At 40.8% G+C, this 14,401-nt stretch overlaps 1 protein-coding gene across 1 annotated transcript in view; it reads right to left on the reverse strand.

Moving 5' to 3' along the window:
* Positions 1-6,731, reverse strand: part of ARHGEF38 (Rho guanine nucleotide exchange factor 38) — a 118,613-nt gene extending 111,882 nt beyond the window's left edge. The window contains exon 1 of the mRNA XM_028121255.1: positions 6,536-6,731. Coding sequence (XP_027977056.1) covers positions 6,536-6,731 — 196 coding nt within the window. The remainder of the gene's footprint in view (positions 1-6,535) is intronic.
* Between the last annotated feature and the right edge of the window lie 7,670 nt (positions 6,732-14,401).

The following is a 14,401-nucleotide window of genomic DNA, read 5'->3' on the forward strand; positions in this document are numbered from 1 at the left end:
ACTGTATCCCTACTTTTCCTCTTCCAGCTCTCTCCCTCCCACAAGGGGCCCGTAGGTATGATGTGAATACCCCAGCTTGATCAAGCTCCAGACACACCTCCATAATCAACTGTCCCTCAGGCCCAAGAGTGTGCACACCAGCAACCACAGTCTGCCCTGAGGAAGCTGGGAGGGGAAGGGGTCCAGCAGGCCTTGGAGCCACTATTGGGGCCTGTTGAGCAGAAGGTTCCATGGTCCCAGGTACCCTGAACTTGGTCTAGAAATAAAGGTAAGGTTCTCATGTAGTCAGTAACTTTGGCCCCATGGACTCCTCACCTTCTTGGTGGAAAGGGGGCCACAGAGGGGCACTTTAAGGCATAACCTGAAGCCAAGTCTTGCCTGGTTCTAAAGGTGATATTGCTTACAAGTTCAGCAGTTGTTTCAATAATTTCACCCTTCCCAGGAAATCAATATCCACAAAAGTACTGAAGTTAGCATGATTATGTCAAGAAAAGGTAATTCTATAAAAAGAGGGGTTTTTTTTCCTTTCCTGTATCTACAGAAACAAATATGAATGTAGCTTAAATCTCAGCCATCTTTCCCCAACTCTACCATTATTTTAAGGTACATTTCTATCCTTGCTTCCTACTTCTGAGTTCCCTCTTTCTCTCTTCTCTCTCCCTCCCTACTACCCTCCCCCCCACACCTCTCTCCGGTGCTCCTTCGCTCCCCCCACACCTCCTCCCCCCCTTCCTCTCCCCTTCTTTCCTTTCTTCCATTCCTCCCTCCTTCCCTCTTGATTTCTCATTTCTTGTTTTGATAAACTCATAATTTTTGTGGACAAAAAAATGCAATTAGAAGCTGGATTTGCTACTTTCAAGAAAGTTATATCTAGTGTCCCATAAGTAGAACACAGGAATAAATTTTCTTACCACAATGTGATTGTAGCGGAACAGCTCCAACTTCTTGATTCCTGGAACTCACCCTTTATTTAATTCAAATGACTCTTCCCCAAACCATAAAATACCTTTACTAAAAAAGAAGGAAAGTAATATATCATGCTTTTTTTTGGCTTCTATGTGTGTGATGAGACAGAAATTACTCAGATTTACAAGTGTCTTGACTTTTATAAAGATTTACCCTTCAAAATATGAAAAACACCTTATTTACACTGGTGCTACATTACTGATCCAAGTATTTCCCACTTCAGTAAAGGGTGTACAGAGGCACATAAAAAAAGACTTATTAAATGCTCAGAGAACAGGAGGAACACAAAGGGCTTGTAGCACTAAGATAGAAACGTGCTCAGATAGCTACATAATTAGTTTTATTCTACCCTTCCCTAGGCCAAATTACCAAATCTCCCAATGTTAACTATACCTCCTGCTCACTTACAGATTGGTTTGTATTCTTAAACATCATTACCAATTAAATGTTCCCATAATCTTACCACATCTAACTTATGATTTGAGCCACTTGTCTTTGTCCTACAATATATGTTATTCTGTATAACGTTCATCAGTAAGTTGGTTCCTTATCATCACCACAGTAAGAACACTTTAGGCTTTCATAAAAACAACCAAGCAGTCCTTTCTTAATGAGAATGATATAATAGTCTTTGAATAAAAAAAAAGAAAGAAAGAAAGAAAAGAAAAGACCATGGACCTATTATGAATTGGAGATGTGGGTTTGACTTGTGTTATCAGCAACAGTAATGACACTTTACCCATTAGCTCTCACTCTTTCACCTGATACTTGACAAGAAAGAACGTACATAGGCCAAAAAATTAACCAGAGGTTTAGTATGGCCATATAGAATAAAAGTAACTGACCCACTGTCGTAATTAGTTTGGGCTGCTACAACAAATATACCATTGATTGGATGGCTTAAACAACAAACATTTATTTTTCTCTTAGTTCTGGAGTCTGGGAAGTCCAAGTTTAAGGCAGATCCAGTGTCTGATAAGGGCCCATTTCCTAGCTGACAGATGACTGCCTTTTCAGACCCTCACATGACAGAGAACAGAGAGAGAGGGAGCGAGGTCTCTCATGCTTGTTCTTATAAGGTACTAATCCCATTCAGCAGGGTTTTACCCTCATGACCTGATTATCTTCCCAAAACCCACCTCCAAATAACATCACATTGAGGATTAGGCTTCAACATGTAAATTTGCAGGGGACATAAACATTCATCCCATATCACCCACACTGAGGCCTGTAATATCAGTCATATCAATCATGTAGGATTTTCAGAAAAGGCTGCTGAATGTTAATCAATAAACATTTTATAAAAAGTTTTAATCATTACAGAAGTATGTCTCAAGTACACATACATAACTATGTTTGCATACTGTAGATAAATTAGATAATCTGCATACATACAGACACACTTGTACATAACTTTTAAATTAGGCATATTTCAAATGTATAGTTCATACATATAATCATACACAAAATCATTTCCCAAAGAAAAGAGTTTTAATATATCAGCCAGTCAGTTTCCCCTGCCTTGATCACTCTCCGTGACTCCCCAGTAAAATGGCAATGAGGAGCTGAGCTGGCTGGGAAGGTAAGGTGATGCAGCTCTTGTGATGAATGGAAGAAGAGGAATGAGCTGAAGGAGGCTCTGCTGTGCTCTAAAATGTAGAGTCAGGAATGAAATAGGCTTCCACTGAGAATTATTTGTTATCTAGGCAACACTGTACATTTTCATCCCTAATATGTTTATTTCTTTTTTACTGAAGAATCATCTTTATTAATGGAGACATGTATCCTCACATTCAAAGATACAAGGGCTATTAATTCAGGCTCCGAGGTCTTTCCTCACACTGATTCCCTACCTGGACCAGCTCGTTCCAAGTCATTCATTCTGTTTGAAAGATACTGAATGCTTACGGTGGGCTGGGCATGATTCTAAGGGTAGAGATGGAACAGCTACCAAGACAGGTAGGGTCTCTTTCACGGAGTGGGGGATGAGAGATGAACAAGTGGGAGTCAATAATAGGCAATAAACAAGGAAACAAACTACCTAATTTCAGACAGAGATCAGTATGATGAAGAAGTTAAAACGTGCTTCTCTCCCCATTCTGCTTTTCTCCTGGTGCCCACCTTATCAACTCTTAACAATGTTTTCCAACAACCTCCCCTGCCCAATCCTGAATAGACCATTTCCTCCTTTTATGGACCCGCTGACCCCACCTGTATACGTTCATGCCGCTTTATTGCATTTGTTTACCTGCCTTATCTTTCCCAATGAGTTTAAGCTCCTTTGGAGTAAAGGTCAGACTTTTTTTTTTTTTCTTAATGATTTTGTAGTTGTAATCCCTGGCATACATTCTGGTTTTGCTCACCACATAACATACCCAATAAATGCCAATTACCCGAACAAATCTGTTGAAGGAATATAGGAGCTATTAAGAGTAAGCTAGCAAAGGACTATTATTGCAAAACTTGAGGCTTAGTGACTATGTTGTGATCACAACCTTCTACAAAGATTTTAAAGTACTCTCATTAGAACCACGTTATTTTTTAAAAGATTTATTTATTTGAGAGAGAGAAAGCACACACGTGCTCCCGAGTGAGGGTGAGGGTCCAGAAGGAGAGAATCTTTCAAGCAGACTCCCTGTTGAGTGAGAGCCCAACGTGGGGCTTGATCCCATGACCCAGAGACCATGAGCTGAGCCAAAACCAAGAGTTGGAGACTTAACTGACTGAGCCACCCAGGTGCCCCCAGAACCATGTTCTATTGTTTAATGTAGTAGCTCTTACCCAGTGTGCCATTTTTAAAGAAATTACAATTTAGGATTCACACTACTAAAGTGATGGCAGCCAGAAAGTGAATTGAACAAGTAGACTGTGTAGTGTGAGTTAAGAGGTGAACCCAGGGGCACCAAAGAAAGGTCATAGATTTCCCAGAACCCAGGGAATTTTCTCGAAGAGACAGAGCAGTGAAACATATTACTCAAATAACAACACTGCACTGAAGGACTCTGGCTAAATAATCTAAGGCCTCTTTTTTTTTTTTAAGATTTTATTTATTTATTTGACAGAGAGAGACACAGTGAGAGAGGGAACACAAGCGGGGGGGGGTGGGAGAGGAAGAAGCAAGCTTCCCACTGAGCAGGGAGCCCAATGTGGGGCTCCATCCCAGGATCCCAGGATCCCAGGATCCCAGGATCATGACCTGAGGCAAAGGCAGATGCTTAACGACTGAGCCACCCAGGCGCCCCAAAGGTCTCTTTCCAGCGTTGAAAATCATCTTGTGACCTCACAGTAGCTTTAGGCCATCCATCAGAGGGCTCTAACCAGCTCAGATCTTTATCCAATGCCTCCCAGGGAACTACCAATTCCAAGGTAGGCAGAGGAAAAACTCTCAGCATTGCAATAATAATAATAAAAAAAACTTCTTAAGGTGATTTAGGATTCATCTGCATGATAATGGGTACAATGCAGACCAGAGTGCAAACCCAAAAGAACTGATTGCTTTGAATGCTAATGAGAAAATGTTTTCTATTGATGCCAAAGCAGTTACAGGAGAATCTTACTAAAAGCTCTATTAGGCATTAATATCAGACTCGGATTTTATTAAGAGTTACATCTGAAAAGTGTTACTTATCAGGGGCCAACCTGTCTTACAGCTCTGATGTGCTCGTCTCCACTCCCTGATGATTTTTCTCCTACACAAACAATTCTAGGAACATGGGTTGTTAACTCCTGAGTCTTCTTCTAGCTTCAAAGACAGGATCCAACAAGGAAACCACAAAGCTAGTGGAGTACATAAGCAGCCTGAGGTCTTCTGCAGACCAACAAACATCTGCCGTCTTTTGTGGTCACAGATTTTTTTTTTTTTTACTAAGTTTAGGAACTGAATTTCTATTTTTTATTTGCTAATGGAAAATTTGGACCAAAAAGTTGCTGAATTAGTGAATCTCAGACAGAATAAACATGTTATTAGAGATGAAGCCATGGGCTTTGTTTATGTGGTCTCTTCATCAAAAGACAGAAAAAGAGTTGAAATAGATTGGTAAATTAGTAAATTTGATTAATAGAATAAAGTCTTATTCTAATTCTATCATTATTGGTCCCATTATTCCTAAAATAAAAAAATAACTATTATTGTGCACATCCCATATTTCAGCCAATATGCCAGGTGTGTCATGTAATTATCTGATTTCATTCTCCCAGCAACACTATGTGGTAAGTATCATTGTCCCACTTTCATAGATAGGGAAACTGAAGCTCAGAAATTAGAAGTAATTTGCTCAAAATCTTATAAGTCATAAGTTGAAGAGCCGGGATTGCAAGACAAATGTGTATGACTTTAAAATTTGCATTCTTGCCAACATATCCATTGCCTTGAGAAAAGTTAATTTCAAAGATCAAACAATACCTCTTTCCCATTTTTTAAAAAAGTCCTTTAAGGATAAAACTTGACTGCATTTTAACCCTGAGCCATCAGGATTTTTTTAAAGCGTTAATTCACAGTAGTTATCTTTAAAGATTTCATTTAAATGAATTTAATTTATTTCATTAATTTGTATAACTAAGTCTGAGCATTTTTTTTTTTTAGGAAAGAGACCTACTAAGTACAAGTGTGTTCTATTGGTCTTTCTAGCCTCATCATAATCTGTCAGTCCAGAATGACAGCTCGTGGTGGGATTATAAGAGCTCAAACTCACAGTGTGCTCAAAGTGGGAGAGACAGGTTCTGGGGATCACGTAACAGGTACCTCAGTGGATACTTAAAACATTGCACAATCAGCATCAAAATGAAGTTTACTCGAACAAGGGACCTTCAAGAGAAAGGGAGCGAGAAGAGAGGGTGGATGGGAAGGGCTAGACATTCGGGGCCTTAACCGATGTTTTATAATAACTGGTGTATGTCAAACTCTCTTATGACCATCACAAAATAAACTGAAGTCATTTCCTCAAGAGTCATTCAATCTAAGCATGCTAAACATCTCTTACCATATTTGGATGCCATTGGATTCACTCTGAAGGAATGAACACCTATGTGATTTTCAACAAATCCTATTATACCAACCCAATGACTGACATTCCTCGTTTTCACAGACATGATTGCAGTTTCATGCCCCTGTTTAAGATAACCGCAATCACAGTTCAGTACAATTACTTGGATAGATCTCGTAGTGTGACATCCCACACCTATCTATTGAGAGAAACTATCTGTCTAAATCATTTGCTTTCTAGAGCTTCCCACTTCTTAAATTGGCTGCAGGAGGGAGAAGGAAGGGAGGAAGACTGCAGAAAAAATATTACCCTCACCAGGAAAAAAGTACATTCAGAATAATTCAGAATTGGTTCGTTAACTATTGAAACACATAATAAATAATAATTTTTTTCCTATTATTTATGAGTGACATTTACTTTCATTTTCTTATTTTTAAAAATTTTCCAATTTGCCTTATTTCCCTCCTTCCAGAGAAGATAATATTCGATTTTTCTCCTTTGCCTGAAGTCATTTCTTTGCAAATGGAAGAGTAGGAGAACGGAGCTGGCTGTGCAATAACCTAGGACAAATGATTTGTGTTGGTTACCTTGTAGTTTCTGGTTGTATTCGGTCCTGTCAGACTGGCTCCTCCTCAAGGTACCAGAGTGGTCCCCAGGAACACTGCTGTCAACCACTGTGTCGGTCTTCCTTCTCTCCAGCATATAGAGCCTGGGCCTCAAGAAAGTCAGATTCTTTTTCTTGGTGCCCATGTTCTCTTTCCCAGTGGCTTCTCTGGGCTCCATCTGAGGCAAAGGCAAGCTTTGGAGACTTGTAGGCAATGGCTATTTGCTGCAGTGCCTCAGGGTCAGGGTTGAAGCCACCAGAGTGACGAGTTTAACTGGCCCCTTCTTACTAAAGGGCTTCGCTCCGGGATTACCTGGCTGTGACTGCCACCTGTATGGAGTCCCAGAGCTCCACCCCTATGAGGTCATTCTTTTTTATACCTAGAATCCAACAGGGGAAGCTGCCACCTGTTACCTGAGAGACCTGCAGCACAGAGCTAGGCAAAGCAGGGACTTCACTGTCACATGCTACCGGAGCAAACAAAAATCTCATTGTGTGTGGCCGCGAGGCTGGGGGTTGGGGGAAAAGGGAAGAACAGGGTGGGGCAGGCCAGAAGGGCAGTGCTCGGGAGTGTAACCTGCGGCTTGTGGGTTTAATGTGTGCCTGTGGGCATGGACAGATGCACTGGGACACTGCGTTGTGGTCTGCTCGCTGGAGGCACACAGGGGCTTGCATGGGACTTTTAGCTGGAATCACCCACGTGTGACCCACAGAGTTAGTGTGGGGTGGTTAGAATTTACAACAGCATCACAACAGTGGGTACAGAATCATTTTTAAGGATTACCGTGTGCACTCAAAAGTCGTGCTTCCGCCTTGATGAACATTCTCAAATTATTTACCAACAATGTATTTGCCAAACCTTGCTCCACATTCTCAAGGAAACAGGCATTTGAATTTGAGAGGCATCTGGCCACAGGCACAAGAGGAGGAGGAAATGTCCACAGAAGCCTGGAGTCTTTTGATGTCTCCTGTCCATGCGTGACCCTTGCCTGAAATTCACCCTTTCGTGGTACCAACCCTCTTCTCTGTTCTGCTGCTTAGGAAAATAAGCACGGTGACATCAGGATGTGATTTCTGTAAGATCTTTTCCCTTTTCCCTTTTCATAGACGGAGTGCCAGGAAATGGCAGCTCACCTTGGGAGAAGAAGGGAAGGAAAAATGTTTGAAACTGAAGAGAGACATGTGGAAAGTGGAAAGGACAGGGGCAGGGATTAGGAGGGTGGAAGGCAAATACTGATGGCCCTTTCATTAATTTTTTTGAAGTTGTTTTTCCTTGGAGTTACTGATATTTCTCAAGGGGGAAATTTGCAGAAGCTCTGGGAATGTGCTGAGTGTTTTGTCTGTCCTCGTTAAAGAAAAGAGAGACTCTAAGAGGAAAGTAAATTCTCTTTTATTGTAAAGGTACTGCCAAAATTCAGCTTTGCACTGCCCCTTCTGAATCGTGGCTAAATCTTGTTAGACAAGGTTTAGAAATGAGGAAAAAAAGATAAAAACCATTTTCCAACTCAAGATGTGTGGGCTGAATATAACTTGCATAATTACCTTAAAAGATAAATGACAAATCTTCACCCACTGCAGAGACATCTATATATAGCTTGGCATATTGAATGGTTTTTATTTAATATAATTGATAGTCTTTTTTTTAACAAGGACTCCCAAGCTCATTCAATAAATACTTTAAAAGGCACACTCACTACTAAGATGTAAAATGAGCTTTCTTGATTCCTGTTAAAAAGTCTCACTTGTATTCTAATATTATATGTACATATACGTATATAATATGTTTGCATGTGTTCACCCGGTAGCTAACAGAGATACGCTATTTAGGTGTAGTACTATTGCAAAAGTGGACCATTAAAACTATAGAACTTATGGGAAATATGAGGTTAAGGACACAGCACTCCAAAACTTTGTAGTGACCCACAAAACAAAAAAAAAGATAGAAAACTATAAAAAATGGTCGCACAGTTTTACATGTGACACATGGTTAAGAAATACATAAATATTATAATAAATATGGCACTTGATATTGAAACAGAACTGAAGGATACTTGCAGGAGTGGGCTTTAGAAGGGTCACAGTTTATGGGTCAGGAAAGGAGCCATATGCAAAATCAGATGGAAATGGATACCAACAGACGTGGATGAGTGTGGCTCACAGCCCAGGCAGGGAACTGAGGTCACTGGTAATTTTGAGGGGTGTACATGTGTGCAATTTTTGTACTCCTTGGTGGCTCAAGGCATCTGGATACGGTTTTCTGCATTCACCTAATGTTTTAAGCGGTTGAAATCACACACCAGCAAATGTGAAATTGTGTTATGCCCAAACAGTTCCCTAATGTATCAATCTTGTTGGAACAAATTTGTGTTCTCATAACAAGCATTATAGCAAAACTGACTGTGCTACTTTATTGTATTTTTAAATTTTATCAATTGAGAAGGTACATAATATTGCTATTATGGATTCAGTAGTGAATACATATTTTGTTTTTTTAATAAAAGTTTCCATGTTAACTTTAAAAATAATACTGCCTTTTAATCAATCAACAAATGAGGTGGACATTGTGAGTTGCTTTAATATTCATCCTAGCACATTCTACCCCCATGACATTCCTTGCCAACAGAACACATTTTTTGTTCAAGGCAGAATTAGGCTTGGCCAATCATAATGATAATTTTGTTCCCTATTTTTCCAGGCTCTCTTGCTGCTAGGGGTGGCCATGTATTCCCCGGCCTGGCAAATGAGACCTCAGGGGCTCTGCTAGAACAGAGGGCAAGTGTGTTGACTCTGAGGAAGTTTTGCTCCTCAGGGGTGTTGTCACAGCTGGCTTCAATCTTCCCCTTTCATCTAAACTTGCTCTCGGGGGCAGTTGCAACCACCCTGTGTCCATGAGAAAAGACCAAAAGAACTATGAGCTTTGATACCATTGAGCCACTGAACCAATACTTGCAGCCAACGACCTGTAGACTTCCTGTCATGATAGTAACATAAACCTCTCTTCCTAAAACCACTCTTAGCTGAGTTTTTGTTGGGAATACATTTCTAACGGATTCGACAGACATACAGTGCTTGGTTATATGTATATAGATTCATAGTTCTCCTGCTTATCTCTTTGCATTTTTTACCTACATGTTTAGAATTTCAAACATAAAACATGACTTAGTTTTTCTGGCAATGAGAGAAGAGAGGTTGGAGAGATTTTGAGTGTTTCATCACTGGAGCATTTTGCTAGAACATGTGAGTGAGACTAGAGGACAAGAACCCTGACTTGTCTGAGTTTTACACTTTAAGGCAGAGGTAAGAAAGTATTTCAATGCAAGGATTTTATATCATGTAAATAAATAAAATGTTGATATTAAGACATTTAAGTTAACTTTTTAAAATTATTATTATTTGTGGGGGAGGGGTAGAGGGAGAGGGAGTGAGAGGATCTTAAGCAGACTCCATGCCAAGCGCCAAGCCTGACCCAAGGCCCAATCTCACGACCACAAGATCATGACCTGAGCTGAAATCAAGAGTCGGACGCTTGACTGACATTTAACCGAACCACCCAGGCGCCCTATGGCATTTAGATTCATTTTATTGGAAGTAAAGAACAAGTAGTTCCTGGCTCATTATTTTTAAAAAGCACTGGACAGTGAATTCAAGACTCAGTTTTTGCTTTGGCTCTGACACAAATCAGCTCAATGTTACAAGTGACAAAATCTCTCCAGGTCCCAATTTCTTCATCTATAAAATGTAAGGATGAGTTAGCCATTTGAGCTATTCACTAAATATTTTCAGTTTTCCATTTGGGCACATGGAAATATTGAACTGCCTTGCACCCTTATAATTTAAGTGTGGCCATGTAACTTGCTTTGGACAAAGAAACTGATTAAAAGTGATATATGTCACTTGTGGAAAAGTGCTAAGAACCAGTGTGTGATTGGCTCTAGCTCTCTTTCCCTCATTTATGATGACTGACAAGATTCCAGGCAGTGGCAGCTCTATCAGGATGAGTCCTGGGATGCGGATGACTCAGAGCACAGCCCCCAACCATCCCATAATTGTTGTCTAGTTTGAGCATGAAAGAATTCTTTGCAGCTTTAAGCCACTGAGGTCTGAGGCTTTTTAAAAAATTACTTCAGCATAAACTAGACAATCCTTATTGCTGTAGGGTGTAGATTAAATGATACATACATCTTGTTCAGGTCCAGCATTATGTGATTTCTGAATTCTAATCCCAGGGCGTTATCAGGTTGGAAGAGTCCCAATTCCAAAACAGAAATAATATCTCTTGAATGATGTCGTAAATCAACTGGATTGGAGGAAGGAAAGGAATTTATTATAAGTTAGGAATTCATTGTAAGAGTCTAGGTGAGCGATGCTTGGACTAGGGTAGTGGTGGTAGAGATGGAGAAAAATTGATGAATTCAGATACGTTTTAAAAGTTGAACTGACAGAATTTGTATGTGGCTTGATTGAGGTAGATGAATAAAAAGAGGAATGAAGGTAAATTCTGGGTTTTAAGATTAGATACCTGGGGAGATATTGGTGCTGTGTGCTATAATAGGAAGAAAAAAGACAAAAGGAAAGGTAAATTGGGTGGGTTGTCAAGAACTCCGTTTAAGATGCATGAAGGTTAAAATACCTGTGAAATATTCATAGGAAATGTCAGGTAGCCTTTGGATTTATAAATTTGGAGTCACTATTTAGATTTTAGACAAAAAAATACTGGTCATCAGAATATACATACCTTTTTTTAAGATTTTATTTATTTATTTGAGAGAGAGAGAGCAACAGTAGAGGGGAGAGGCAGAGGGAGAAGCAGACTCCCTGTTGAGCAGGGAGCCCGATGTGGGGCTTGGTCCCAGGACCCTGAGATCATGACCTGAGCTGAAGGCAGATGCTTAACAGACTGAGCCACCCAAGTGCCCCTGAATATACATACTATTTAAAGTCAGGGATGAATGAGACCATTTAGAAAGAAAATATATCCAGAAAAGAAGGACCAAAGTCAAGCCCTGAAAAACAGTAAGTCTAGAGGTGGGGCTGGAGGAAACCCCAGCATAGAAGGCAGCAGAGAGCAGCCGCTGAGGTGGGAGAAACGTGGGAGAATGTGGCATCACAGGGCTGGAGGCAGCTTTTTCTAAAATTCAAGAATGGTCAGTCTGCTGAAAAGCTAGACAAAAGGAAAATGGAAAATAATTCTTTTAATCCGACACAAAGTTGGTCATTTATGAACTTTTCAGAAGGAGTTTCAGTAAAGTGGAGGAGGTAGAGCCAAAATGAAAGGAAGTATTGAATCATGTGAGAATGACACTTTTTAAAAAAAATTTTTTTAAAGATTTATTTATTTATTTGAGGGGGAGGGGCGGAGGGAGAGAATCTTCAAGCAGACTCCCCGCTGAGCGAAGAGCCCTGGGGTTCCATCTCACGACCCTGAGATCATGACCTGAGCCAAAACCAAGATTCAGACCCTTTAACCGACTGAGCCATCCAGGCGCCCCAGAATGACACTTCTGAGAAAGTGTGCTATGATGTATTGTTACTAAGCAATCACTATATGTAAGCATTATACCTTGGCAAAATAGTGATGAGGGTGGACTCATAGCCATGTGTTATAGATCCCGAAACAGGTTCATAGAAGTTAAGGGATTTTCCCCAGATCACACGACTAGAAAATGAAGGAGTAATGATAGATTCAGGCTCTCACATAGCAACACCTACGGTCTCGGCCCCTCTGCTGTATCAAAAGCGCTGGGCAAACTGCCTCATGTGCAGCAAGCAACACAAATGCGCGTTTCTTTTGTCTGCTCAAAGAACAGTTCCCTATCACCTGTCTTTTTTTGGGGGGGGGGGAGTGAATCTGAGTGATCTGAAATTTTATCAACATCTTAAGTGATTTGTACGTACAGTCCAGCTCAGAGAATTCCTGCAAGTGTGCTCCTTGTCTCCAGTGTCTCTCTACTCCAGTTCATCTTGCCCAGCGCCTCTTGAATTTCCTTCCTAAACCGTAAATCAGATCGTGTCATTCTTCAGGCTAAAAAGCATGATGCATTGTTTCCCACCTCATGTCGAAGGAAATCCAAATATTCTGTAGACCCCAATCAGACTGTCCAGTTTTATTTCCAATTACTTGCTGTTTTAGTTATTGATTGCTGAATACCAAATCACCCCAGACAACTTAGTTGCTTAAAGCAATGAATATCATTGTGGTAACTCTCGCAGTTCCTGTGGGTCAGAAATTTGGGAAGGGCTCAGTGAAGCAGTTTGGACTCAGGTCTCATGCGGTTGGAGGTCGATGCTGGCTAAAGCTGAGATGGTGGGCAGATAAAACAGCTACAGGGTGACCAGGCATCTGTCTCTTTTCATAGGCTGTCATGGCCTCTTTGGTTGCTCCACAGCATGCGGCCTCAGGGAAGTCAGACTGCTGACATCATGGCTCAGGGCTACAGAGGCGAGTATCTCAAGGGAACCAGGCAGAAACCATAGCCTCTTTTATGACCAATCCTATGAAGTCACTTCCACCAGAGTCTCAAAGCCTACCCAGATTAAAGGGAAAAGGAACATTGACCCCACCTTTCCCATGGGAGGAGTATCACAGTGACATTGTAGGAAGAGCTTACAGGATGGGAGAAATTGTTGTGGCTATCTATGGAAAATGCAATGTGACCCATATACCCATTACATACTCCATATTCTATTCTCTTTTAGGATTGTTTTTGTTCAAGCTGTTTCTTTTACTCGGACTAGTGCTCCCCATCCTGTGAAATCTTACTCATCCTTCAAGACCCAGCTTAAATGTTCCCTCCTCCGAGACACTTCCCTTCTGTCCCTGAGAACAATCATTCCCACCCTCCTCTGAGACCACAGAGCGGCTTACCTCTATCCTAGCAGAGGGAGCTCTGTAGATTCTGTGACTCGTTAGAATATGAACTCTTCAAGCTGTTTGCCTTTGAAACCCTCATGACGAGCAATATGAAATCAATAAATGTTTGTTGTTGTGGGGGTCAGACATGGCAGGTTAAGGTCTTGTGCAGCCTCCTAATTTATGGGGAGAAGCTGAGCTGCATACAACCTGAAGTATTCTTTTTCCTCTCTCTCTGATTGGTATCTCCTTTCCTGGGAAAGGAGGATATAGATCCGGAAACAAAAGAGAAAATCAGAGAATATTACTGCCTCAAAGATGAGATCATTGATGCCTGTGTGAGATGACCATAAAGCCAGCTGTGAGAGCTCCCTATTCAACTGCAAATTGCTCATCATGGCCCTGCTATCTTGTAGCTGGGTTTTTATATTCGCTGCTCTGCTTTCCGAAAGCGACAATTTCTGTTAATGCACTGACCAAGCAGCAGCATAATAATCCTGTCAGCAAACAATGGATGGGAGCTGAGGTTTGAAAGGAGATAAACCTTCTAGTGTTTTTATCCTCTTGACTGAAGTAATTTTAGCAATGACATATGATCATATTTGGGCCTTTGTCTCAGCTGTAAGGAATCATCCATTGCAAGATTTTCAAGGTTGTCAGGGGTGGGGGTGGGGGTTTATCTTGGGAAGGGGAAGAATCTTTTAAGTGCATCGAATAGCCTATGATCAAACAAGCTACATAAGCAAGCAAAGGTGCCACTGGAATCTTCGAAAACTATCTATTTAATGATGCTGGTATCTAAGTTGGAAAATTGGATTCAATTTCTAATAGTTCACGATCTTCCAGAACTGATTTAACAGTTATTCCAGCAGAATAGCAACTTGGGTCAAAACAATTGATACAGGAGATGAACTATTCTTATATCCCAGGGAGAACCCAGAAGACTTTTTAAATTGCCCCCTCTCTCCAGTTTCTCCCATCTCTACCACCCCAAATTTA

The sequence above is a fragment of the Eumetopias jubatus genome, unplaced genomic scaffold (genome assembly GCF_037043125.1).
Source record: "Eumetopias jubatus isolate StellerSeaLion01/CBP00866 unplaced genomic scaffold, mEumJub1_p1.0 scaffold_2, whole genome shotgun sequence".
NCBI classification, from domain to species: Eukaryota; Metazoa; Chordata; class Mammalia; order Carnivora; family Otariidae; genus Eumetopias; species Eumetopias jubatus.